At 45.9% G+C, this 25,735-nt stretch overlaps 1 protein-coding gene across 2 annotated transcripts; it reads left to right on the forward strand.

The window, feature by feature from the left end:
• Positions 1-218: 218 nt before the first annotated feature.
• On the forward strand, positions 219-19,431 carry Taf12 (TATA-box binding protein associated factor 12). Of its 2 annotated transcripts, none has more exons than XM_055611396.1 (6): positions 219-316; positions 8,595-8,846; positions 10,936-11,013; positions 13,401-13,515; positions 15,390-15,478; positions 16,198-19,431. In XM_055611396.1, the coding sequence occupies exons 2-6, from the start codon at positions 8,679-8,681 to the stop codon at positions 16,231-16,233; spliced, it is 486 nt and encodes a 161-aa protein (XP_055467371.1). In that variant the 5' UTR covers positions 219-316; positions 8,595-8,678; the 3' UTR covers positions 16,234-19,431. The 2 variants fall into 2 exon arrangements, with proteins under 2 accessions (XP_055467371.1, XP_055467372.1); XM_055611397.1 differs by lacking the exon at positions 219-316 and adding an exon at positions 343-386.
• Positions 19,432-25,735: the final 6,304 nt, after the last annotated feature.

The raw sequence follows: 25,735 nt of genomic DNA on the forward strand, positions 1-25,735 counted from the left end.
CCTAGGGCAGGGATTCACGCCGAGGTGGGAGACGCAGAGGCCTCGCCCACGCCACCAGCCAGCCTCACGCCGCCGCCGACACGGACCAGCTCAGCCGGCCGCCAGCCTCACGGATCGACCACGTGTGGCGGGGAAGTCCGCGCCTGCGCGAGGGAGGCGCGCGCCCGGCGGCCGGAAGAGCCGCGCGTTTCCGGGTTGGAGGCGGGGAGCGGTGCCGGAAGTGCTTGGGGAGGGCCGCGCAGTCGGACCGGCTGCTGAGACGAAAGCTTCACTGGGGCAGTCTCCGCTTATCATGGGGAGATAGACGCTGCTGCCTGTGAGTCTTGGGCCCTGGCAGTTGAGGACGAAGAGCGGGAGGAGGGCGTCAGGACCCAGACCCACGGCGGGTCAGTGTTGGAAGAACTAGGTTGTGGAAGAGACGGGGCTGTGAGGAGCCAGGCTCATGGGACGGGACTTGAGGGGTTCGGGTTCGCAGAAGCAGCGGCTGTTGGGGACTCGGACTCCGAACGAGACTTAGGAGACGGGGACGGATGTGAGTTCTGCAGCGTCTGAGGGAGAGAGAGCCTTCTGAGAGGGACAGGATGGTGAGGACCCCGTACTTTTTAGGAGGCGAGGGTAGGAACGAAACGGGGCGTGAAGGCACGGGCTCCAGAGAGGTAAAAGTGAAACAGCTCTCAGGAGTCCTCTCGGGCTCCTAAGAGACCGAAGCGGGACAGCAAAGTCCCAGCTCCTAAGGATCAGACCCAGGGCAGCAAAGACTTAAGGACCGGAGAGACAGAAGCAAGCAGAGAAGACTTGAATTTGAAAGGGAATAGAAACGGGCGATGGAGACTGGGTCTTTGGGGACAAGATCCGGGCTTTCAGACTTAGAGTTTCTGAAGGGACAGGGATGTGAGGACCGGAGCTTCTAAAGGGGTCGTGGCTGGGAGATCAGCCTCCACGGGAAAGAGGTTTGAAAAGATTTAGCGATCTGTTCTCTGTACCCGAAAAGATTAAAAAGATAAATTCGGGAAGACTTCTTGGCGCTGCCTATTTGGCTTCTTGCATTTAGGCTTTTTCTTGTGTCACATACTTACTCTAGAAAACCCACATGAAACGTCTTCGTTTTTCTTCATTATTGTGACTCGGATGTCAAGTTGGAAGCAGTTTGAACTCAGTTGATAAGTGCCTTAAACCCTATTCCTTTCAGCCCCCGTTGAGCACAGATTTCTGCACCACATGCAAACTTTCATAGATGGAAGGGTAGCAAAAGATCGTTTTTGAATTCTTTTACATGTAAGGAAAAGAGGGTCCAAAGAACAATTAAGATCATCTTGAGCCAGTTATTAGATTATACAGTAGTCTGCCATGTACAGCAAATAAGAGATGTGTTGTTGGAGTTACTTGAATAAATGCTTTTAGAATCTCTACCCTCAAACTCGGAAGGGACATTTTTACAGGTTCTAATACTTTGGTTCCCATTATGGCATTGACATAGGTACCATAAATGTCACAAGTGAAGAAACAAACTCTTTCTTTTTCTTTTTTGAGACAGAGTTTGATTTGTAGCCCTGGCTGTCCTAAAACTAGCTCAGTAGACCAGGCTGGCCTGGAACTCACAGAGATCCATCTGCCTCTGTCTTCCAAGTTGCTGGCATTATGTTAAAGGCATGCAACACTACTGTCAGGCTGAGGAAACATTCTGTTTATTTTTCAATAAGCTGTTGAGAAACTCACAAGTAAGTGTGGCCTAGAACACTTTCTCGGTTTTGCTTTTAGAAGAGTGACTTGGACCCTGTCATTTCCCTCCATAATATCCATGACTAAAACCTTACTCAGATGAATCAGGCACAACTTAAGCACTTTTTGTTTGCTTGCTTGGTTTTTTGGTTTTTCAAGACAAGGGTTCTCTGTGTAGCCCTGGCTGTCCTGGAACTCACTCTGTAGACCAGGCTGTCCCCAAACTCAGAGATCTGCCTGCCTCTGCCTCCCAAGTGCTGGGATCGCAGGCGTGTACCACCACACCTGGCAACTTAAGCACTTTCCAGTGTTCCATCACTTCATTATCACAGCTCCACAGCTAAATACTGTTAGTCCTATTGTACATGTGTGTCCACACAGGTTAGGAAATTTGCTTTAGATGACACAGTATTGAGTGACTTAGCCCAAAATGTGCCTCTAAAACTTTCTTGAACTTTTCTTAGTAGCCCCCCTCCCCATTTGTCTAGTCTACATGTCAGCAAAATACAAACTATTTATACAAACTCTATCATTGAATGAAAACACCCCTCTCCTCCTTGCTTCCCCTCTCCCAACTACTTGCTCCCCCCTCTGTAGACCAGGCTGGCCTCAAACTTAGATCTATCTACCTCTTCCTCCAGAGTGCTGGGATTAAAGTTGTGCATCCCCACACACAGCTTCCTCTTCTTCCAACTCCTTTTACAGTCAGAACTGTAACTTTTAGGATACTTCTATAATGGAGTAGTTAACATCTAAATTCCTGTGTTTTTGCAGGAAGCATAGATATTCTAGATAGAAAAAGAAATGGAACATTTATAGAATCTTTCCTTAAAATAGAGTAAGTTATATTTAATTTCTTGAAAATTAGGGCTCCATCAGATTTACTTTTCAGTTAATTGCTAGTATGTACTAGTTTTGTTTTGGGTTTTGGGGGTTTTTTGTTTTGTTTTTCGTGACAGGATTTCTCAGTGCAGCCATAGCTGTCCTGGACATGCTTTGTAGACCAGGTTGGCCTCGAACCCACAGAGATGCATCAGCCTCAGCTTGTGCTGGGATTAAAGGTGTGTGCCACCATGGCCAGCTAGTGTGCTAGATGTTCTGGACACTTGAGCTAAACATAGCTAGCTATATGCCTATAATCCCATTACATTGGAGGTGGAGGCTGGAAGATGAGGAGTTCATTATCAACATGAATTTAGGAAAAGCAAAAAGAAAGTCCGGCGAGGTGGTACACACCTTTAATCCCTGTACCAGGGAGGCAGAGGCAGGCAGATCTCTGTGAATTCAAGGCCAGCCTGGTCTACAAAGGGAGTCCAGGACAGCCAAGGCTATTATACAGAGAAACCCTGTCTCAAAGAACAAAAACAAAGCAAACAAACAAAAAAAACAGATCAGAGATGATTCTTCTGGTAAAGGTAATTGCCATCAAGAGTGATGATCTGAGTTCATTACCTGAGTAGTATTGGTGGAAGAAGAGAACCAACTTCCAAAATTGTGCTCTGACCGCATGAGCACACTAAATAAAGGGGGGGAAAAGATTGTTTTTAAAGAAAATGAAAAAAATTAGTTTAACATACTTGAAGTTATTATTTTCCCAGTTGCTTGGCTGGTACCATTGTCTTTTCAGTCTTTTACTAAGGGTGAGGAGACACAGCCAGCACACAGAAAGACCATCCACAAAGTGGGGAGGAGGGGAGATGATTTGGGTGATTGATTGATTTCTTATTGGGAGGGGACACTGAGGCAGAGTCTCTTCATGTAGTCCTGACTGTTTTGGAACTATGTAAACCAGGCTGGCCTCAGATTCACAGAGACCCTCCTGCCTCTGCCTCCTCATTTTTATGTGTATTATGAGTATTTTGCCTCAGTATGCTTAGGTACATCTGTGCCTGATTCTCTCAGAGTTCTGAAAAAGGCATTGGATCCCTTAAAACTGGGTTGTGAGCCATTGTGTGGCTGCTGGGGACTGAAGCTGGTCTTCTGCAAGAGCAACAAGTGCTCATAACCACTGACCCATCTCTCCTGCTCCTGGTACCATTTTCAGAAGCCTGTATAAAAGTCAACAGAATTTACTTACACCAAATCATGAGAGAAAGCATGCCCATATCACACCACCTTGTCGATTTTAATTTGGGAGGAGGTTGTCTTTTTAGTTAGGGTCTCCCTGTGTACCTCAGACTAGCCTCAGATTTGTAGTCAATCTGTTGCCTTAGTTTCCTGAAAGCTGGGATTACAGGTGTGCACAATACACAGCTTGATAGTTTAATTATTGATAATTTATTGCCAAGTTAGCATTCTTACCTGTATTTACAAAATACTTCAATTTTCTTTCCCTTTTTTAATTATTTTAATGATGTGAATGCAGCTGTCTCTGGAACCCAGAGGAGTCAGGCCCCTGGAACTGGGAGCTTTGGGTGGTCACACGCCAGTTGAAGTGAGTGCTGGGAATTTAATCCTCTGAAAGAGCAGATATGTTCTTAATCACCGAGCCACCTCCTCAGCTACCCGCAGTTGTCTTTCTGAGACAGGGTCACTAGCCAAGGATGACTGATTTGAGTGCTGGGATTACAGGCACGTGCCACTACACCAAGTTTATGTGGTGTTGTTTATGTGGGCTCTCGTATGCTAGGCAAGCACACCAGCAGCTAAGCTACATCCCAACCCAACATCAAGTTTGTGGTCTGCACTCTGGAACAGGCGTGCTAGCGATGTCTTGAAATACTCACATATGGACTTAATTTAAAACTTATGTTGCTTGTTATATTGCTTGAAGGCACCGGGTCAGCCGCTAAAACAGGTGTAGAGCTAGGGTCGAAGATGGCAGCGAGCTCACTTGACTTGGGTTTTCCACTGTACCTCTTACATGCCTCCTGCATACTATTTGCTGTTACATTTCTTTCTTTGTACATTTTTAATTTTTTTTTTTACATGGTTTTGTTGTGTAGCCCTGGCTGTACTGGAACTCCCTCTGTAAACCAGGCTGGCCTCAAACTCAGAGAGATCCACCTGCCTCTGCCTCCTAAGTGCTGGGTTACAAGCGTACGTCACCACACAGCACTGTTAGCATTTTTCAATTCACTGTTTCCTTTATTACTTTATATTTTATATTTTTGCTTCCCCCCCCCTTTTTTTAACAGTGTCTCATGTAGCCCAGGCTAGCCTTGAACTGACTATGGTGGCTCAACACTACTTTGAACTTCTTCCTGCCTCTGCCTCAAAAGGATTGGGATTATAGGTTCTCACCACCATACCTATATATACATACATATATACATACATATGTATATATGTATATATGTATGTATTTCTTACAGCGTGGCCGAGGCTGCTCTTGAACGCCTGGGCTTAAGTGATCCTCCTGCCTGGTATCCCAAGTAGCTGGGATTGCAGGCTTCTTCTTCCCTCCCTCCATCCCTCCTTGGGCAGGAGAGCAAACCCACAGCCTCATACATACTAGGCAAAATATCCTATCTTAACTATCCAGTCTCTTCCTTAAAAAAACAAACAAACAAAAATGCTCAAAAATAACTCTAGTCATTAGAGCCAGTGAGATCCCTCAGAGAATTCGTGCTTGCTGCCAATCCTAACCTTACCTAAGTTTGATCCACGTGGTGAAATGAGAGAATCAACGCCCTACAGTTTACTTCTGACCTCCATACTATGACCTCTGACTGTCCTTTTCCCCCAGGAAACAAAAAATAGATAAAATAGAAAAAATTTTCTATTGTGATTCTAGAAGTCAGGCATGGTGGTCCATACTGTAATCTCAGCACTTGCTGTAGGAGAGATGAGGCAGGAGAATCACAGCAGATTCACAGTCAATTTAGAGTACTAGCAAGTGCCAGACTACCCAGGGGTCTAGAAAAAAACTGTCTCAGAAAAGAGCTGAGTCTGGTGGAATGCCAGCATTTGGGAGGCTAAGGCAAGAAGATTATGAGTGCAGTTGTCCCATAGTGAATTCCAGGTCAACCTGGGATACATAGTGAGACCCTATATAAAAACAAACAATAAAAAATAAAACCAACCGAGATGTAAGTTGAATTAGTTCATTAAAAAAAAAAAAAAAGAGGAAAAAAAAAACAAGGGGCTGGAGAAATGGCTCAGCAGTTTAGAGCACTGACTGACCATCCAGAGGACCCAGGTTCAATTCCCAGCACCCACATGGCTGCTCACAACTGTCTGTAACTCTGAAATCTGACTTCCTTAACACAGATATATGTGCAGACAAAACACCAATGCACATAAAATAAAGATGAATAAATAAAAAAGAAACAAAAATGGTTAAAATGTATGTGTAATATATTGAGTTACCAAGATGAATAAAACTTTTTAATATACCGATTTTTGCCATTGGATGGTGGCACATACCTTTAATCCCAGCACTTGGGAAGCAGAGGCAGACTGAGTCTCCTTGAGTTTGAGGTTAATATCTGTGTGGTGTGTTCCAGGCCAGTCAGAGCATGAGACCCCATCTCAAAAACAGCAAAGGAACCCCGCCATGCATGATGGCTGATACCTTTAATCTTTAATTCCAGTACTGGAGTTGGAGGTAGGCAGATCTGAGTTCAAGGCTAGTCAGGGCTACATAGCCAAGTTCCTGCCAAAACAAAACAAAACCTCACGAAACTGACTTTGGTAACTATGATTTGGAAGAGAATGGAATATATGAATATTTATAATATTTAAAAATATTAGTATTTGTACACACTCTTCCACGTGCTTTCATTTCAGAAACTCAATGAATCACCAGTTAGGTTCCATGACAGCACTCAGGGAGGCAGAGGCAGGCGGCTCTCTGTTGAGTCTGAGGCCAGCCTGATCTACAAAGTGAATGCAGGACAGCCAAGGCTACACAAGGAAGCCCTGTCTTGAAAATAAACACTCCCCTCCCCCCAAAAAAAACCTATACAAGTTCAACTATCCAAAAATGAGCTTTTTCTTCACACCAAAACAACATCAAAAAACAAAAAAACTTTTCTTTTGCTCTCTAGTCTTGGATCACAAATAATTGTTTTTAGTTCATATAGACTAAGAAACACACACTTGTGCAGACACAACTGGAAGCCGGAGAGGAGAGACGCAAGCCAGGTACAAACCCAGCCATTAAGTCAGGTCCAGCACTGTGGTCACAGGCTTTTCTTCCCCCTGGACTCCAGTGTCTTGTCTCAATATTTAGATTCCTGAACATTTCAGAAGTGACATTTACGTAGAATCTCTCTATTCCTGTCACCCACCCTTCCTCTTTTCATTCCTTTCCTTTTTCTTTCAGTTTTTGAGACAACATCTCACTGTGTAGCCTTGGTTCTCCTGGAGCTCATAGAGATCTGCCTACCTCTTCCTCCTAAGTGATGGGGTTAAAAACATCTACCATAACTTAAAAAAGTAATCACAACAAAAGACAGCAGCTAACAGATTCCCAAAGGAAGTGATGGTTCTTCACCTATTGCATGATACCCACTATACTCTGGAAAATCTGATCCTTTTTGTATGGTGATAGGGTAGCAACTGAATTCTGTTTTGTTGTTTGTTTTGTTTTTGTTGTCTATATTTTCGAGACAGGTTTTCTCCATGTGTAGCCCTGGTTATCCTGGAACTTGCTTTGTACACCAGGCTGGTCTCAAACTCACAGAGATCTGCCTGCCTCTGCCTCCCAAGTGATGGGGTTAAAGGCTGGATTCTGTTTGAGGCACAGGATTTTTAAAAGAAAAGCCTTTAGGACATGCCATTCTCCTATCATCCCCAGATTAACTGTGGCAGATTGGCTGAAGGAGGATGAGCTTGGTTATTTAATTGAATTCCCAATCATACAGTATATAATTCTGTTGTTTGGGAGTGAAAACAGCTTACTGGATAGCAGACTATGCCCTCAAACCCAAGATTCTCCTGCCTCAGCTACCATCCCTGACTTTACAGTACTGTCTTGATGGTACGAGCCCAGGGCCTCACACTACTAGGCAAGCACTCTGTCACTGAGCTGCATCTTCCTCCGGATTGAGGCTGGTGAAGTTGCACCATGCTAAGTAGCTGGAATACTTCTGTAGCCAGGGTGGTACTTGATCCTAGTTATCTGTTTACAGGTAGCTTTTGAAAATGGCTGCCTCTCATTACAGCGGGCTTACAGCTGTTGCTGACGTAATTAAAGATCTAGACACTCAGATAGCAGTAAGTAAACTCTTTGAGGACACCATGGGCAGAACTTGGTGAATGTGCTTCTGATCTTGACACCACAGCTAATGTCCATAGAGTCAGCCTAGTGGCACTAAGATTTAGGAGTTATGGCTGCTTTAGGCAAGGGTCTCAGCATGTTTTGAAGAGAGCCTAAAAAAACAAGGGGAAAGTTCTTTATTGGTAAAGCAGAGCTTTTAACAGTTGCTAAAAGTTGTGTTTATTGGGCAGAGCCCTGCCTTGGACTTAAGCATGTTTTGAAATGCTTCAACATGTTTTAAAAGTGAACTAATTATTATCTTAAGCTTTGTGACTGAGTTTCAAGTGTGTGATTGTGCTTCTATTTATTTGAATTTAACATTATTTGATACTTAAAAAATACTGCATGTAAGTGCATAACCCAGTATTCTGCTTGTATGCATTTCTCAAAAACGTCTTGCTTATTTTTGTGAATAAGAGTGTTCGTTTCATTTGCTTTTTTCCTTATTTCAATTTTTGTGACCTATTTCATTTCTGTTTTGGAGACAAGATGGTTTCTAAAAACCAGGTGAGAGCAATGAACATCTTTATTCCACCATTTTAATGTCAGTGTCACAGTTCGCCCTTTCAGCTAAGACTCAAAGTCTGACAGATTTCATGTTACTTTCAAAACTCACCCACTGCTGCAGGTGTCTCTAGAGTCATTCGAGTGTCTCTGTTTCCTTTTCCAGTTGATTGGCCTTGGTCCTCACAGCTCCAAAAAGAAACAGGATCTTGATAAGCTCTATGAGCTGAAGTCCAAAGCTCGGCAGATTATGAACCAGTTTGGCCCCTCAGCCCTAATCAACCTCTCCAATTTCTCATCTATAAAACCAGAGCCAGCCAGCACCCCTCCACAAGGCTCCATGGCCAATAGTACCACTGTGGTAAAGATACCAGGCACTCCTGGGACTGGCGGCCGTCTTAGTCCTGAAAATAATCAGGTAACTCTTAGCTTTTCTTCCTTGTAGGCCCTGTCTAAAATTTATATCTGTAATACATACAGAGATAGACGTCTTAGACATTCATTCTCTCTGTTCAAGAAGGTCTTTCCCCTCTGGAATAATATTTTTATTGAATTACTATCTACAGTATCAGTTTTTACTCTCTTATATGTGGCTATATGCTGTGCGTGTGTGTGTGTGTGTGTGTGTGTGTGTGTATCCATATAAATACATATAATAACAAACTTTCTTATGGCAGCTGCCTGGGTTTTGGTCTTATTTTGTTGAGTTAGTGTTTTAGTCTGTAGCCAAGAATGACTGGAACTCACCTATATAGTCCCAGCCAACCTTAAAGCCTTGGGCAATCCTCCTGCTCCATCCCCTCAAGCATTGGGATTATAGGAGTGAACCACCACACTCAGCAATAGCAGCTATTTTAGGAATTATCTACGTAGTAAATGGGCTCCTTATTCCTAAAATAAGAGTGTTCTCTTCAACTGTTCCTTTTTGTAGTTTATCTTACTGCTGCCATTTCAGCAGTGATTCTGAAATCTCCCCTCTTTGTACCTATGACCCTGATTCCACCTTCTGTAGCAACAAGAAAAGAAGTATAACTTTTGCCTCAGATCTTGTAGGCTGGATATGAAGGATGAGAAGAGTGGGTAGAAGGACTAGCTGAGCTGCTTGGAAGGGTTGCCTGAGCAGAGACCAGCCTGTGTTAACTATGAAGAAGAGCAAAAGACAGTGGGTGTGGTGGCTCACACCTGGAATCCCAGCACTTAGGAGGTAGTAGGAGGATGGTCAGGAGTTCCTTATCCTCTACTACAAAACAAATTTAGGACCATGTCTTAAACAGAGGGTCAGCAAAATGGCTCAGCCAGTAAAGGTGCTTGCTACCAAGCTTGATAATCTAAGTTCAGTCCCCACATCTACATGGTGGAAGGAGAGATCCTAATTCCTCAAGTTATCCTCTTACTTCCACATGTGCATTGTAGTACATACACACACACACACACACACACACACACACACACACACACAGCCCTTAATCACTGTAACGAGAAGTCTTTATTCCCAGCGCTCAGGAGGCAGCGGCAGGCGGACCTCTGAGTTCAAAGCCAGCCTGGTCTACACAGGGAGTTCCAGGACACCCAGGACTATGAAGTGAGGCTCTGTTTCACAATAAGGGTGGAGGACACACACTTTATTTGTTGGGTTTTGTTGTTTGCTTCTTGTGTGGTGCTGAGGAGCCATTGCAGGTCTTCAGGCCAGGCGAGCACTACAACCAAACTGATTCCTCAGCTCCCTCTTATGTTTTAATATTATCTAGATGTAACATGGCGTTCCTTACAGTAGAGGGGTGACGACGCCAGCTGTTTACCATTATTTAGGCATATAGAGATGACCACATATTGGTTGCCCTCATAGAACTGTTAGCCCTTTTTTCGGGGGTAGGGGACTGTTTTGAGACAGGGTTTCTCTGTGTAGTCCGGGCTGTCCTGGAACTCACTTTGTGGACCAGGCTGGCCTCAAACTCAAGAGATCTGCTTGCCTCTGTATATCAGATGCTGGGTTTAAAGATGTGTGCCACCACACCCAGCTCAAACTGTTAGGCCTTTAAATCAGATACAGGTAAGTTTATAAATTTGCAGTGTCAGAAGGATATGCAGAGTACAGAAGAGGCCAAAGCAGGTGTGGTTCCTCCTACACGGGCAGGCTAGGGAAGGCATCATAAAGGAGACCCTGAGATGAGCATATAGGAAGAGGGAAGAATATGTCTAACAGCAACAGAGGGCACAGTGTGGTGTTCAGAGAATTGCGAACTGCTCTCTGCAGAGCAAGGAAGAAGGGTGTGAATGATGAAGCTGAATGCATTGCCTGACAATCAGATGCTCACCTCTTCTCCAAACCACACTTCCCCTCCTTCCAAACTGCTCTCTCCCATGGCAGCTTCTGTCTGGAGTGTGCCTTTGTAGCCATACCACCAGGTAGGGCTGTCCAAATGAAACTAAACCCAGCCTGTCTTCTGTAGTGTGAGGAGATTTGCTTCCTTAATTCTTACGAAAAATCTTCCCTAAATTCACTGTAGGTATTGACTAAGAAGAAATTACAAGACCTGGTAAGAGAAGTGGACCCTAATGAGCAGCTGGATGAAGACGTGGAAGAGGTGAGGTGGACATGGGTCCCAAAGACAGTGTATTCCTGGGGCTGATACAGCATGGTGGTTAAGAGCAGGCTTTAGGGCTGGGAAAATGGCTCAGCTGGTAAGAACATTTACTGGCCAGGCCAGGTGGCACACACACCTGTAATCCCAGCATTTAGGGAGGCAAAGGCAGGTGGATCTCTGAGTTCGAGGCCAGCCTGGTCTACAAAAGGAGTCAAGGACAGCCAAGGCTACACAGATAATCACTGTCTCAAAAAAACCAAAAAACAAAACAAAACAAAACAGAATAATAAAAAAAAGAATATTTACTGATCTTCCAGAGGACCCTCAGTTTGGCTTCCAACACTTGTATCAGGCAGTTTACAACTGCCTTAACTCCTGCTCCAAATCTTCTGGTGCCCTCTTCTGGCCTCCTGGGTCATTCTTATACACAGGGCATATGTATGCGTTTTTACGGATACATAAAACATAACAATATGAGGCCAGAGGTGGCTTTGTGTTTAAGAGCACTTGCTCTTACAGAGGACATTCTTTCGATTTCCAGCACCCACATGGTAGCTCACAACCATCCATAACTCCAGCTCCAGGAGACCTTATGCCTTCTTCTGACTTACACAGGTTTAGTCACACACCTGGTTTACATATGTACATGCAGGCAAAATATTTAAAAATCTAAAAAAAAAAAAAAAAAGGTGTTTTGGTTTTTTTTTTTTGGTTTTTAATAAAAATAAGAATTTTATGAAGGGCTCCTCTCCCAGAGGACCTGAGTTCAGTTTCCAGCACCTACACAGTGACTCACACTGTCTATAGCTCTAGCTTGAGGAGGGCTGACACCAAGTCTCTACTGGCACCAAGCACAGATGGACATGTCGGCAATACATCCATGCATGAAACATTAGAGAGAGGAGAACACAGTTTTAAAAAATGGATAGGTAGGAGCTGGAGAGATGGCTCAGCCTTTAAGAGTACTGCCTGATCTTCCAGAGGTCCTGACTTAAATTCCCAGCACCCACATGGTGGCTAACACCCATCTATAATGGTGCCCAATTCTAGTGAACAGGTATACAGCAGATAGAGCACTCATCTATATAAATATTTTTTTTAAATGAATAGATAAAAATAAAAAAGACCTCAGGATTTGAACTTGGCCCTTAAGGCTGAATCCTGCCTCTACTGCTGTTTAGTTACACAGCAGTGAGCAGGTTGGTCTTTGTCGTGGCATCTTCCTTCAAGAAGATTCCTTGGGGATAAAGGCCTAGGGGGCCTAGGCTGTTAAGAGTACCTGCTGCATAAGCATGAGGAGTAGAGATCACCTCCCAGCACCAGTGTAAGAGGCTGAGCAGCCTCTTGGGCCTGTAACCCCAGCTCTACAAGGAGCAGAGACAGGTGGATTCCTAGAGTTTGCTGAGAAAGGGTCAGCTCAGAGAGAGACATTGCCTCATAGGAATAGTCTGAGACTGATAGAGAATACTTGGTGTTCTCATCAGGCATACACACAAATATTAAAAAAAAAAAAAAAAAAAAAAGAAGAAGAATTGAGTCCCTAAAGAAATGGATTAGAGGTATAGAGCACTTGCTGTGCTTGCAAAGGACCCAAGTTTGATTCCCAGCAACCATGTCAGGCAGCACACACACGCACGCGCGCCCACACACACACACTATATGGGGTTAGGAAAAATTATATATATGTGAAGTAAAAGAACCAGGTGGAGCTGGAGAGATGGCTCAGCGGTTAAGAGCACTGTCTGCTCTTCCAAATTCCCTGAGTTCAATTCCCAGCAACCAGATGGTGGTTCACAACCATCTATAATAAGACCTGCTGCCCTCTTCTGTCATGCAGATGTACATGCAAATAGAGTACTCATATGTAAAATAAAGAAATAAAGAAATGTGCCCCCCCCCCCTCAAAAAAAAAAGAGCCAGGTGGTGGTGGTTCTCACCAGTGATCCCAGTACTCAGGAGGCAGAGGCAGGTGGATCTCTGTGCCTTCAAGGCTAGCTGGTCTATAGAATGAGTTCTAGGAGAGCCAGGGCAAACAGAATAACCCTGTCTCTCTCTCAAAAAAAAAAAAAAAAAAAAAAAGGTAAGTAAAAGAATAGAAAGCCCTTCATGTGGTGAGAGTAGTGAGTAATTAGGAATCACCTTTATTTCATGTAAATCAGGAGAAAGGACAGGGGCAGAGGCTGCTTGAGTCATACTCCACTGAACAGAAAGAAGGGAAACCATCTTCAGAAAGGCATGAACTATACTTGTACTGAGTGATGTTTTGTCCCCTTCACTCCTCACGCACAGCCCAGCTAAATATGTGATTCAGGAAGCACACAGTTGTCCCAGCAACAGGAGCCTACCTTGCCAGTGACATGGTTACTGTTCCCATTTTCCCTCTCCAGATGCTGCTGCAGATCGCTGATGATTTCATTGAGAGTGTGGTGACAGCAGCCTGCCAGCTTGCTCGGCATCGCAAGTCCAGCACCCTGGAGGTGAAAGACGTCCAGCTGCATCTAGGTATGTGATTTCTCTGAAGTATCTCTGTGACTACTCCGTAGGACCATCAGGGAAAATGTCAGAGATACCTTCAATCCAGGACCAGACCATTCCGAAGCAGCACCTAATTGAAGAGAAAAAGCCCTTTGTGGTAGGAGGATGCCCCAGGACTTTAGATTTAAAACATTCTTTCGCTTTCTGTCTGGACCACCTTAGCCTTCTGCCTTAGTTCCTGAGAGTCTGTCGCCCTTTTCATGAAGTGAGTATCGTAAAGTCTTCCTTGCAGGTAACCTAGAAAATTACAGATTGTTTATAAACTGAAAAAGAAAAGCATATCCTACAACTAACCCTGAATTACTCCCATAATAGTTATGTGCATTAGATGTGACTTAAGATGTAAAATCACTACATTTCTGTTTAGGGGACACAGGGATGGCTCAGTGGGTGAGAGCACTTGCTGTGGACAACTGATGACCTGAATTGGTCTCCAGCACCCACATAAAAAGTCATGGTTCTGCATGCCTGTAATCTCAGCCTTCGGGAGCTGGGATACACAGGAAGACTGATGGCTTGCTGACACCCAGCCTGGCTGGGGAAGTGTATGTCTCGGGGTCACTGACAGACCCTGTCTCAGAAGAAGGTGAAAAGTCACAGAGGAAGACACCAGATGTCTTCTGGGCCCCTGGCAAACAGGAGCATGTGCACTTGTACACAGCCTATTTATACACATGATACATACATGTACCACACACATACATATATAACACACACAACTTCAGTTTGATTTAAGTAGTTGCTCTGTCCATAGTAAAAGAAATTTTAAAAAACAAATCCTATTTTCTGTGCTCTGGGAACACTAATGGAGTGATAAAGGGGCCCATGTCTATACAACGAGGGAGAAGGTTGGTTGGTTGGCTGGTTGGCTGGTTGGCTGGTTGGCTGGTTGGTTGGTTGGTTGGTTGGTTTTTCGAGACAGGGTTTCTCTATGTAGCCCTGGCTGTCCTGGACTCGCTTTGTAGACCAGGCTGGCCTGGAACTCACTGAGTTCCCTGAAGCTGGATTAAGTGAGCCGCCTGATGCGGATCTGGAAGCTGACCCTAGGACTTCTGAAAAACAATGTCTCTCGCCTCATTTTAAAATTTTGGAGGCAGAGTTTCATATGTACTCTAGAGGAGGCCTGCCCTCACGGCGATCTGCCTGTGCTGGCCACAGGCTATCTAATCCCTTACGTTTTAAATCTTTATTATGCTTTTATTTTTACCCAGGCATGGCGACAAACTATTCTAGTCCCAGCCCTAGGGAGGCAGAGGCGGGTGGATCTCTGTGAGTTCCAGGCCACGGTGACCTAATTCATATACACTGAGGGAATAATTTCTCACATTCAGAAGGGTTTACTTGGACACCATTATTCCTTTCTGCATTTTACCCTATCTCCATACTTAATAACAATATAAGAGTACCTTAAAATAGAAAAATAGGCATTGAGTATAGTATTACAGGCATAAAAATCTGGTTCCTAACTTATCTCTTGTTGTGCTGGGCACAGTGGCACACGCCTGTAATCCCAGCACTCAGGGAGGCAGAGGCATGAGAATCTCTGAGTTCAAGGCCAGCCTGGTCTACAAAGTGAGTCCAGGACAGCCAAGCCAGACAGGTTTTGAGAAACCCTGTCTCAAAGAACAAGAAGAAATTAAAAGGGTTAAAGGACTTTGGGACCGTAGCTCAGTGGTAGAGTGTTTGCCCAGTATGTACTAAGCCAGTACCAGAAACAATAAGAAAAACCTAGAGAGGACATGTGCTTCGTAATGGAAGCCCAGGTCTGTCTGTGCGGCTTGTCTGCAGCTTTCCTGCCTGGCTGGCTGGAGCCTCACTCTGCTGCTTGTCTTCCCTTGCAGAGCGCCAGTGGAACATGTGGATACCAGGATTCGGCTCTGAGGAAATCCGACCCTACAAAAAAGCTTGTACCACAGAAGCTCACAAACAGGTGAGGAGCCTGGGACAGCCAGGACTGGTCCCTAAACTGCTTCTCAGAGGGAGTACACACAGCTGCCTCCTGGAGTGTCAGTCCCCTGTTTACAGCCAGTTTCTCTGCACCAGAGGTCAGAGGCAGCTCAGTCACAGCTTCCCTGCTGCTGTGTTGCTGCAAGTGAGCTTTCAGTTTTCCTCTCAGACCTAATGGTGTCACGTAAAGCTCTTGGTTCCAGACCTTCTGTGGGTGTGCCCACCTGCTCCCATGCCTTAGTGAAGGCCAGTTTGAATGCCATACACCACCCCAGTCAGAGAAAGGAAGTATGCTGAGCTTGTGCTGAGACTGCGGTGCCTGTATTCTGGGTTATGTCCCACGTTAGCTGCTGTTTTCTGCCCTTCTTGATAGTGTGAGGACATCATTTCTGATTGAGAACCAGTTGTCCCTGTCCTTGGTCCAGTGGTGGCACTGGCCTCCTATTGACAAGCCTGGCATCCTTTCTGTTGTAATCTAAACATCTGCCCTGTGGGGATGAGCTGATGAGCTGAGTGCGAAGATGGCAGGAACAGCTGAGCAGTGCTGGTCTCTTGGTCCGTAAAGTGAGCCCAGAGGCCGCTTGACCATCTATCAGCCTGTGGGCTGCTCCTGGAGTGTAGACCTTGCTACTTGCCAGCGGATCTGATGTTCCAGAAGCTCCTAACTCTCACCCATATTAACTGCTAATTTGTCTCTTTTAGAGAATGGCATTGATCCGGAAAACAACCAAGAAATAACACAGGGAACGGTCAGGGAATGAATGGACGACATGTATTTGGAGATACTTGAGCTGAGACCTCAGCCATCTCATCCTTGGATTTTTTTTAAATGCTTTACAGAGAAGCATATATTTTTTATTAACAGTGCAGCAATATCTATAATGACTGAGAAGATCTGCCAAAAGAATAAAGCCTCCTACCCCACCTTCTGGTCCCTTTTCCCTGCCATCTCAAAGAGAAGCAGTGTGTCTTCCGGAGAAGATCTTGCCTGTGGTTTATTATATAAGTGATTGGCTATAGGCAGAGCGTTACAGTCGTGTTGGGTGAGACAGTGTTAGCAGATTTGTAGAGAGTTTGTCTCCTCCTTCCCCTGTCCCTGTACTTTGTAATGTCAGTGTTTATATGAATATGAACTTGATTTGCTTTTCCAGAATAAAGAAGTTATTAATCGAAGACACAGGGTGCATAGCTGAGAGCCTTGGAAAGGCCCGAGTCAGGCCCAGCAAGGCTGGGAGTGCTGCAGTCAGCAGGTGGCAGCACAGGCAGCGATTCATACATTAGAGAACCATCAGGCATTTTCCACGGTTATACTCCCAAGGAACAAACCAGCAGTAGGAGTTTGAGCAGTTTCCCTGCCATCAGACAGGGTGAACTCTGCTAAGGCCCAAAATAAATAACCATTCTAGTTTTGATAATGTTAGTGTCGTTTCCCCCCACCACCACCCCCTTTTTTTTTTGGTGTTTTAAGGCAGGCTCTCGGGTAGCCCAGGCTGACTTCAAACTTGATGTATTGCTGAGGCTATCCTTGCCCTGACCCTCCTGCCTCCAACTCTGTGTGCTGAGACTACAGATGTACAGCACCACATCTGGCTTCTTAGAGCTCCTTTGGACATCTTCTGGAATGCCATAGAAGATTATATTCATCCTTGGCCCTGAGGAAGGATGTGAATAGCTTTGGGGAAAGTCCTGCTACTAGGATCCTGTCATCAGAGGAAAGCAGGCCCTGTCTAACTGCAGAATGTCCTTCCAAGGCATCTTCTTGACCCACACCCAGCACAGTCCTTGTGGATTGTGAGGACTGTGGGCTTCGGGAGGGTGGCTGCTCCACCTAGGGGTCACAACACAAGCACACCTACCTTTGGTCCCTGCTTTGGTCATCATCCTGAGTCTTGCTCCAAGATGGGACACAGTTGGTAGACCAAGTCTTGGTTGAGGAGTTCAAAGGTCATGTGGATGTCGCTGTTTTCTTGGCTGAGGTTTCAGACTGAAGAGCCTACAAAAGGACAGCCACCTTCTTCACTGGTCACACCTGACACTGAGCTCGCTCCTCGGTCTGGCCTAGCACCAAGATGAGGATGTTGGAGGGTCTTAACTTTCTCCAGAAGCTGCTGCCACTGGAAGATGCTCTCAAAGGATCTTCTGTTGGTGACATCAGATGGCAGAAGGCCCCACTGAGTCCTGATAGGACAAGTCACTGACTGCAGCAGCCAAGAAGGAATCTGCAATGACTCTTGAGTCCTCTGTTGAGGACAGAAAGGGACAAGGAAATCGGGGAACTACAATGGACAGAAGTGTACTCAAAAGATGTCAGTTCTTGGTCAGCTGTGTGACAGGTAGGTGGCTGTCTCAGTGTTAATACCCTGCCAACACACTGAGGAGCTGTTCAGGTATCTGTAAGCTGTGCCCACACCTCTACTAGGCAAGAGCCAGAATAATGAATTAAAACAACCCAGGGTGTACTGCCATCAGAGAAAAAGGCAAATGTGGCAAAGACGAGAGTCACAGGGATGGAGGAGGAAGAGAGTGAATGGGATGGCACAGTTTCCCGTAGGTCTCAGCAGTGAGTGGTCCTTGTCCAGAAGTAACAGGAGCCACTGAAGCATTTTATACATTAACGGGATGTGCAAAGGCCCAGTGGTCAACAGAAGGCAGCAATCCTGGAGCTAGGGATGTAGGTCAGTGGTAGAGCCCATGCGGAGTGTAAACAAGGTCCTGCTTTTAGTCCCAGCAATGAAAACATTCAAAGAGTGCATCAAGATGGGACTCACACAAGGTGCAAGATTAGAAGAAGAGAGTGCCTACAGATGGAAGGAAGGGAGCATTGGGGAGGCAGCCCTCGGACAGTGGCGTGGCCTCATCCTGGCATCGCAGCACTTGATTCGGTGATTGCTTGAGTCCTTGGTTCAGTGAGCTGTGTTGGCAGCAGGCTGTTCTTGGCTTCCCACCCCATTCGCTTGAGCAATGTCTTTCTCAACTGTTAAGACATGAAAAAGATCGCAGTAGACAAGATGATGCGGCCTGCTCTGCCGCTGCCGCTGCGGCAGTGTGAAAAGGGTTGTACTGGAGAGCATTGTGGAGCATACATAGTCTTCTAGGTGTAGCATGCATGTTACCATCTGGTCATGTGTATGTGTGTGTGCTCACACATGCAAGTTCATTTGTGTATGTGGAGGCCAAAGAAATACCTCAGGTGTCCTCCTCAGGAGTGTCATCTCCCTAATTTGAAACTGAGTCTCTCCATGGACTCAAACCTACCACTTAGACTAGACTGGCCCCACCTTCCCAGCACTGGGATTGTCCCCGTGTGCCACCACGTCCAGCATTTTTATCTAGGTTCTGGACGTCAAACTCAGGTCCTCATGCTTTGAAGAGAAGCACCTAACTATCTCCCCAGTCCTGGTTACTATCTTGTTTGTATAGTAGCTGTTGTTTGTTGTCCTCTTGAAGAAAAAAGGTTTATTGACTACACTGCAAGGAGCAGCAGGCTGGGCAGTAACTAAATACCACCAGCCTTTGGTGTGTGGCTAAGGATCCAGCTGCCTCCACGGCCAAGCGCTAGGATTACAGGTGTACGCCATCAGCCTTGCAGGCTGTCACCATCACCGTCAGAGCAGCTGTGACTGCCTGCAGGTGTCCCTCTCAAGATCTGATAGTGTTCCCTCACAGAAGGGAGGAGTGAGGAGGGCCAGCGGACCCTCATCCAGGGTTCTGCCCTGCTTCCTAACAAGCTGCATGTAATTCTACCCCAGCTACGTGTCTGGGGAATACAGAGTGCGGAAGACGCACTGAAGGGGAAACTCCATCTCTGCTGCTTCAGGAGGGTATCACCTTGTTGGGACGGGACTTTTCAGTGATGCAGCTGTTTGCCGGGGGCAGGGGGAGGGTCACCCACGTTCCTGTAAGTAAGCCCAATAAACTCTGGTTCACCAAGATAGACTGAGGTAAATTGTTTCTGTCCTGTCCTTGGTTCCCTGCCTAGAGTGAATAGAATCAGAAAAATATAATAAAGGGTGGGTGGTGAGGAGCAGATTCCAGTTTACCCTCGGCTCTGTAGAAGATGGGAGATGAGAGTGTGAAATGTCAGTGTCAAACATTTCACCAAAAAAAACTAAAGTGAGCAGGAAGCTGGGGGGGTCTCTGTGGAGTAATTGTAGCCTTCCAAAGGAGTAAGGTGTTTCCTGAAAGGTGTTTGAAGCCTGGCCAGATGGCATAGGGGGAAAAGTGTTTGCCATGTAAGCCTGTCTTCTAAATTCAATCCCTAGGACTCATGTAAAGGCAGAGGGAGAAAAGCAAGCAGCCAATAATATAAATTTTTGTTATTGTTTTTTTCAAGACAGGGTTTCTCTGTGTAGCCTTGGCTGTTGGCTGTCCTGGACTCCCTTTGTGGACCAGGCTGGCCTTGAACTCACAGCGATTCACCTGCCTCTGCTTCCCTGGGTCCTGGGTTTAAAGGCATGGGCCACCATGCCAAGCTCTAAATAAATTTTATTTATTTATTTATTTATTTATTTATTTATTTATTTATCTTCCCCAGACAGAGTTTCTCTGTGTAGCCTTGGCTGTCCTGGACTCACTTTGTAGACCAGTCTGGACTGGAAGTCACTAAGATCTGCCTACTTCTGCCTCCCTGAGAGCTGGGATTACAGGTGTGGGCCATCAAGCCTGGCTTAAATAAATAGTTTTGAAACTGTACATGTATGGCTCTTTCGCCTGTGCACCATGTGTGAGCAGTGTCCATGGAGGATAGAAGAGGGCATCAGATATCCGGGAACTGCTTTATGGGTACTAGGGATTGAATTTGGGTCCTCTGGAAGAACAAGACATCTCTCTAGTCCCCCCAAAATAATTTTGTTTTGTTTTGTTGTTTTGGAGACAGGATTTCTCTCTAACCCTGGCTGTCCTGGAACTCATTTTGTAGACCAAGCTGGTCTTGAACTCACAGATTTTAAAGGCCTCTATTTCCCAAGTGTTGGGATTAAAGGTATGTGCCAAGATGCTTGGCCCAGATAAATAAAATTTAAAAGGTATTTGAAATACCTTGCCAATTTGATATTATTATTAAAGACTCAAGTACGGGACTGGCTGCTTGCTCATATCTGCTAATGGCAAATTATTTGCCCATGAACCAAGAGGAGGAATATGATGTAGAATATTTTGTTTGGAATTTCTTGTTAGAGTTTTGTTGCTTTGTTTTATTGTTTGTTTATTTGCAGTGCTAGGGATCAAACTCAGAGTCTTTGCTCATGGTAGGCAAGTACTGTGCCACTAAGCTACATTCCCAAACATTGGGCTTTTGAGAAAGTCTCAGCTGGGCAGTGGTGGTGCATGCCTCCAATCTTAGCACTTGGGAGGCAGAGGCAGATGGATCTCTGAGTTCAAGGACAATCTGGTCTACAGAGCAAGTTCCAGGACAGCCAGGCCTACACAAAGAAACGCTGTCTTAGAGAGGGAGTTGAACTCCCTCCCCTAAACCCAAGAGAGAATTCATATATTGAGGATTGGCATATAGGGACTGGAAAGATGGTCAGAAGACCTGATTGGCCGCTCCCTCTTGGCAGCTCCCAGCTCTCTGTAACTGCAACCAGCGGGTCTGCTGCCCTGTCCTGGCCTCCTAGCACTGCATGCACACGGTACACAGACATACCTGCAGGCATTTACACGTACACAGAACTAAGTAAAGGCATGGGTTCAAGAGTTAGATGCAAAGGCAGGTGGATCTCTGTGAGCTCGAGATCAGCCTAGTCTACACAGCAAGCTCAAAGCCAGCCAAAGCTGCAGAATGAGACCCTGTCTCAAAAATCGGTAGGTATAGATAGACAGACAGACAGAGTAAAAAGCTGGGTGTGGTGGTACATGTCTTTAATCTTAGCACTGAGGAAGTAGAGGCAGCCAGACCTCTGTGAGTGTGAGGTTAGTCTGGTCTACAAAGTGAGTAAGGTCAGCTAGGGCTATTAGACAAATCCTATCTCAAAATAAATTTTTTTTTTAAAGATTGGCATGTTGGCTAGGCGTAGTGGCACATGCCTTTAATCCCAGCACCTGACGCTGGCAGATCTCTGAGCTGCAGGCCAGTCTGGCCTGCATAGTGAGTTCCAGGCTCTCCGTGGCTATGTAGGGATATGTAGAGAGACCCTTTGTCTAAAACCAACTAACCAAAGAAAAAAGATTGACATATTGAGCAGGAGTCTGTGAAGCACTGCCCAGACTCCCAGAGGCCAGGAAGTTTTAGATGAAGGATGCTATGCCTGCAGAGATGTAAAGAATTGCCTGGGGTTCCTTGGTGTAGACTAGAGTTGGAAACAGACAGGAGAGGCCAGCCGGGATGTGTCTGTAGTTGTTTGGACCAAAGATAAAGAAGAAACCCTTGAGGGAGCTTCGTGAGGAAGGATTTACTAAAGAGCAAGGGGGTTGGGGGTAGGCTGGCTACAGCAGCAGGGTGAGTGCTGAAGTCACAAGGACCCACCTAGGACTAGGAAGCAGCTCCCCATGCCCGTATGGGGTGAGCCAGGGAAAGGCCGGGGAAACTGAAATAAGGTCTTAGTGCAGTTAGACAAAAACAAGACCAGCCGGAGCCGTGGCGCACGCCTTTAATCCTAGCCCTCAGGGAGGCAGAGGCAGTAGGATCACTGTGAGTTCCAGGCCAGCCTGGTCTACAAATCTAGCCCAGGACAGCCAAGGCTACACAGAGAAACCCTTGTCTCAAAACAAACAAACCAACAAAAACTGGGAATGTAGCTCAGCTGGTACAGTGCTTACCCGGCCTGTCCCATGTAGGTACCACATACACCAGGCTGCTGCTGCAGTGGTTGAAAGTTTGGATAGGAGCATTAGGAGAGCAAGGTCACCTACACCAATTCTTTTGAGTTTGAAACCAGCCTCCAGTGCATCAAATCCTGTCCAAGAAGGAGCAGGAGGAGGAGGAAAATAAGGACAAGAAGGGAGAGAAATAGGAAGAACTAGAGAGAAGTAGAAAGGAGTGACCACCTCTTAGGTCTGGGGTTGAGCATATGGATAAGAACCCCAGGAAGAAAAAGACTCCTTTCAGGACATGGATGCTGAGTGCCTGAAACCCCCCAGAGGAGACACAGCCCGTGTGGTAGTGGGATAGGAGGCTGCAGTTTTCAGGACTGCATCTTCTTTGTAATGCCGACACACACCGGAGTCTCTAAGATTTCCTCACATCAACGCAGCCTTGCCAGGGTGGTGCAGAGCCTTGAAGCTTGAGGTAGAAAACACCTTGGGCCAGCGGTTGGCAGCGCATGAAGAGACAGCCAGGGCTACACAGAGAAACCCTATACTGACAAAATAAAACAAACACCCCCTCCCCTCCACACACACGCACGCACACACACACACACACAAAACACAGCTTGGGTCTAGCTACTCGACTGTGGTAATTCAGCCATGTGAGTTTCCCTGACTGGTCATGACAGGGTCTTTGTCTGTAGAATAGTCAGGCCTTCTGGACACTGAGGGTTGCTGTGTTATGGCATAGAAGGCCCATGGGCGTGAGCCCACACCGTGGGAACGGTTCACACAGCAGTCAGTCTCACAATAGCCCCTGGGACCAAAGCTGCATTCCTGTTTTGCAGCTGAGAGACAGGTGTGTGACTCCAGCCCACTGGCCACTGCAGGGTGGCGCTGGGCACCAAGACATCATCCTTCCTCGGAATGGGTGGGGCCTGGGTGGCAGAGGGTTTCCAGACTCATCCTCCCAACCCCGACTAGAATGATTTTTTTGTTGTTTTGTTTTATTGAGATCCTTCTCATTATAGTCCAGGTTGGTCTGAACTCATGATCTTCCAGTCTCAACGTCTGAGTGTTATATACTCTGAGCCCATCTGAGTGACTCTGATGAGGAACAACTGAGTCTAGATACCCTGACTGACCTGTCCCACTGTAGAAGAGGCAATAGGCATGGTGAGGCAGGAGGACCGGGAGTTCAGAGTCATCCTGCTTAATTACAGACATTTTGAATGTTTATAATCACAAAACAAAAGAAATAAGTACTTTAATCCCAGCATTTGGGAGGCAGAGGCAGGTGGATCTCTGAGTTCAAGGCCAGCCTGGTCTGCAGAGAGAGTTCCAGGACAGCCAGGGCTACACAGAGAAACCCTGTCTTGAAAAACAGAGAGAGAAAGTAAATCCATTTGCCAATGACAAATATGAGGGCATTGGCTAGAAATGGAGAAATCTCTATAGGTTTCAAATAATTTTTATGCTTTCTTTTGTGTTTTGTGGTGTTTGTTTGGTTTTTGTTTTTGTTTTTTTTTTTTAAGACAGGGCTCCTCTGTGTAGCCCTGGCTATCCTGGAACTTGCTCTGTAGACCAGGCTGGCCTGGAACTCAGAGATCTGCCCACCTCTGCCTCCTGAGCGCTAGGATTAAAGGAGTGTGCCACCACTGCCTGGCCTTGATGTATTTTTTTGTTTTTGTTTCTTAACGATGCTGGATTAGAAACTCTGGTTTCAAACTGGCGATAGCCCTCTTGCTGGGATCAGAGGCACCAGCCTAGGTCCAGACATCTTATAGCATGCTTAGCCTTGGGGCTGCTGGAAGCTAAATGGCGGATAACCTTAGTGATACATTCTGAGAAGTAATGGAGAATGTTAGGCCCCCTGATCAAGGTGGCACAAGCTAAGGGCAACCTGGGCTACGCAGTGAGTTTCAGGTTAGCTCCTCTCCAGAGGCAGAGGCAAGAAAATCATGGAGAGTTAGGGACTAGCCTGGCTTAGATAGCACTTTCCAGGCCAGCCACAAATCTCGCCTAAAATGAACTAAAATCACCAGAAAACAGAACAAAATAAACCCAAAACAGGCAAAGACAAAACAAAACAAAAAAATGGGGAAGAGTTGCCTGCCGGCCCTAACTGATCAGAGCCTGCTCATGTTGGCTGGCATAATTACATCCCCTGAAGATGCTGCTGCTGTGATTTGGCCCAGCAGTCGATAGAAACACCGTCTCTGCCAAGAGGCCTTCCACTGTTGCCCCTTGGCCCGTCCTGCCTACCAGGTCCCCTTGCAAGTCAGATTCTCCATGCAGCAGAGTCTCGGCTGGAGGGGAATGCAGATGTTTGTCAGTGGCCTGTCTTGATCACTGGGGAAGAAGCAGAAGGGAGCAGGATTGGGCAGAGACGGAACCTTGTCCTGGACATGAAGTCCATGGAGAGGGACAAAGCTGGGTTTGACCTTCACACTTGTCCTGAGCTGGAATAAGAGAATCGTGGCTCTTTGTTCATTTGTTTGTTGTTTAGTATTCCAGTCTGGCCTTGAAAGGGTTAGACTAACTTTGTAACCTGTATGTCTTCTAAAGCCTATAGTTTTGAGTTTTAGGTTCGGGTTAAGCTAAAGCCTCTTAGTACCTTTCCAGAGAATGGAAAAATGTGACCCTATCTATGAGGACAGATAGAAAAAAAGGCAAGCAAGCAATGACCTTCACTCAGCAAAAAGAAAAACTCCTGTCTTTGAGATAGCATTTCTTAGCAACAAACCTAGACTTATTCTGAGTAGCTTTTGACCTGCAGCCAAAAGTCTGTAGCCCCTAATCTTCAAGGATGAGCTAACCACCCCCACCTTCAATTGCAGCTGCATCCACACTTGGCAGGACTGGCCAAGCTTGAGCACCTAAGACTAACCAATTATCTTACTTTATAGCTTCCTCATCCAATCCTAAATTGCCAAGACTGCAACTTCAAATCTCCCGCAATTTTTCTTTTAAAAACCTAAAGGCCTTTGTCTCCCGGTGCCACTCTTTGCTGACCAGCAGGGGTGACCCATTGCGCAATGGTTAATAAACCTCTTGCTTTTGCAACGAGTCTTGGTCTGGGGGAGTTTCTGGGAAGGGCGCGATCTTGAACTCCTGAGCTGTGAGACCGCAGGTCTTACAGACCCACACTTTCAAAGTCACTATGTGGCTAAGGATGAACTTGAACTTTTGATCTCTAGTCACCATGCCTGGTTTTGTTGTTTTTTAATTTAGATTTATTTTTTTTTAAGATTTATTATGTATACAGTAGTCTACATGATGTGTGCCTACACATCAGAAGAGGGCACCAGATCTCAATATAAGATGGCTGTGAGGCACCACCATGTGGTTGCTGGGAATTGAACTCAGGACCTCTGGAAGAGCAGCCAGTGTTCTTAACCTCTGAGCCATCTCTCCAGCCCTTTGTTTTGTTTTTCAAAAAGGGTTCCTTTGTGTAACAAACCCTGGCTATCCTGACTCACTTTGGAGACCAAGC

Source organism: Psammomys obesus, unplaced genomic scaffold (genome assembly GCF_907164565.1).
Source record: "Psammomys obesus unplaced genomic scaffold, mPsaObe1.curated_primary_1811, whole genome shotgun sequence".
Lineage (NCBI taxonomy): Eukaryota > Metazoa > Chordata > Mammalia > Rodentia > Muridae > Psammomys > Psammomys obesus.

Bases quoted from the DNA above. Each gene is read 5' to 3' on its own strand.
- Taf12 (XM_055611396.1), top strand. From the start codon at position 8,679: ATGAACCAGTTTGGCCCCTCAGCCCTAATCAACCTCTCCAATTTCTCA. The intron at 8,847-10,935 runs GTAACTCTTAGC...AATTCACTGTAG, and splicing joins TTAGTCCTGAAAATAATCAG to GTATTGACTAAGAAGAAATT. The intron at 15,479-16,197 runs GTGAGGAGCCTG...TGTCTCTTTTAG, and splicing joins CCACAGAAGCTCACAAACAG to AGAATGGCATTGATCCGGAA.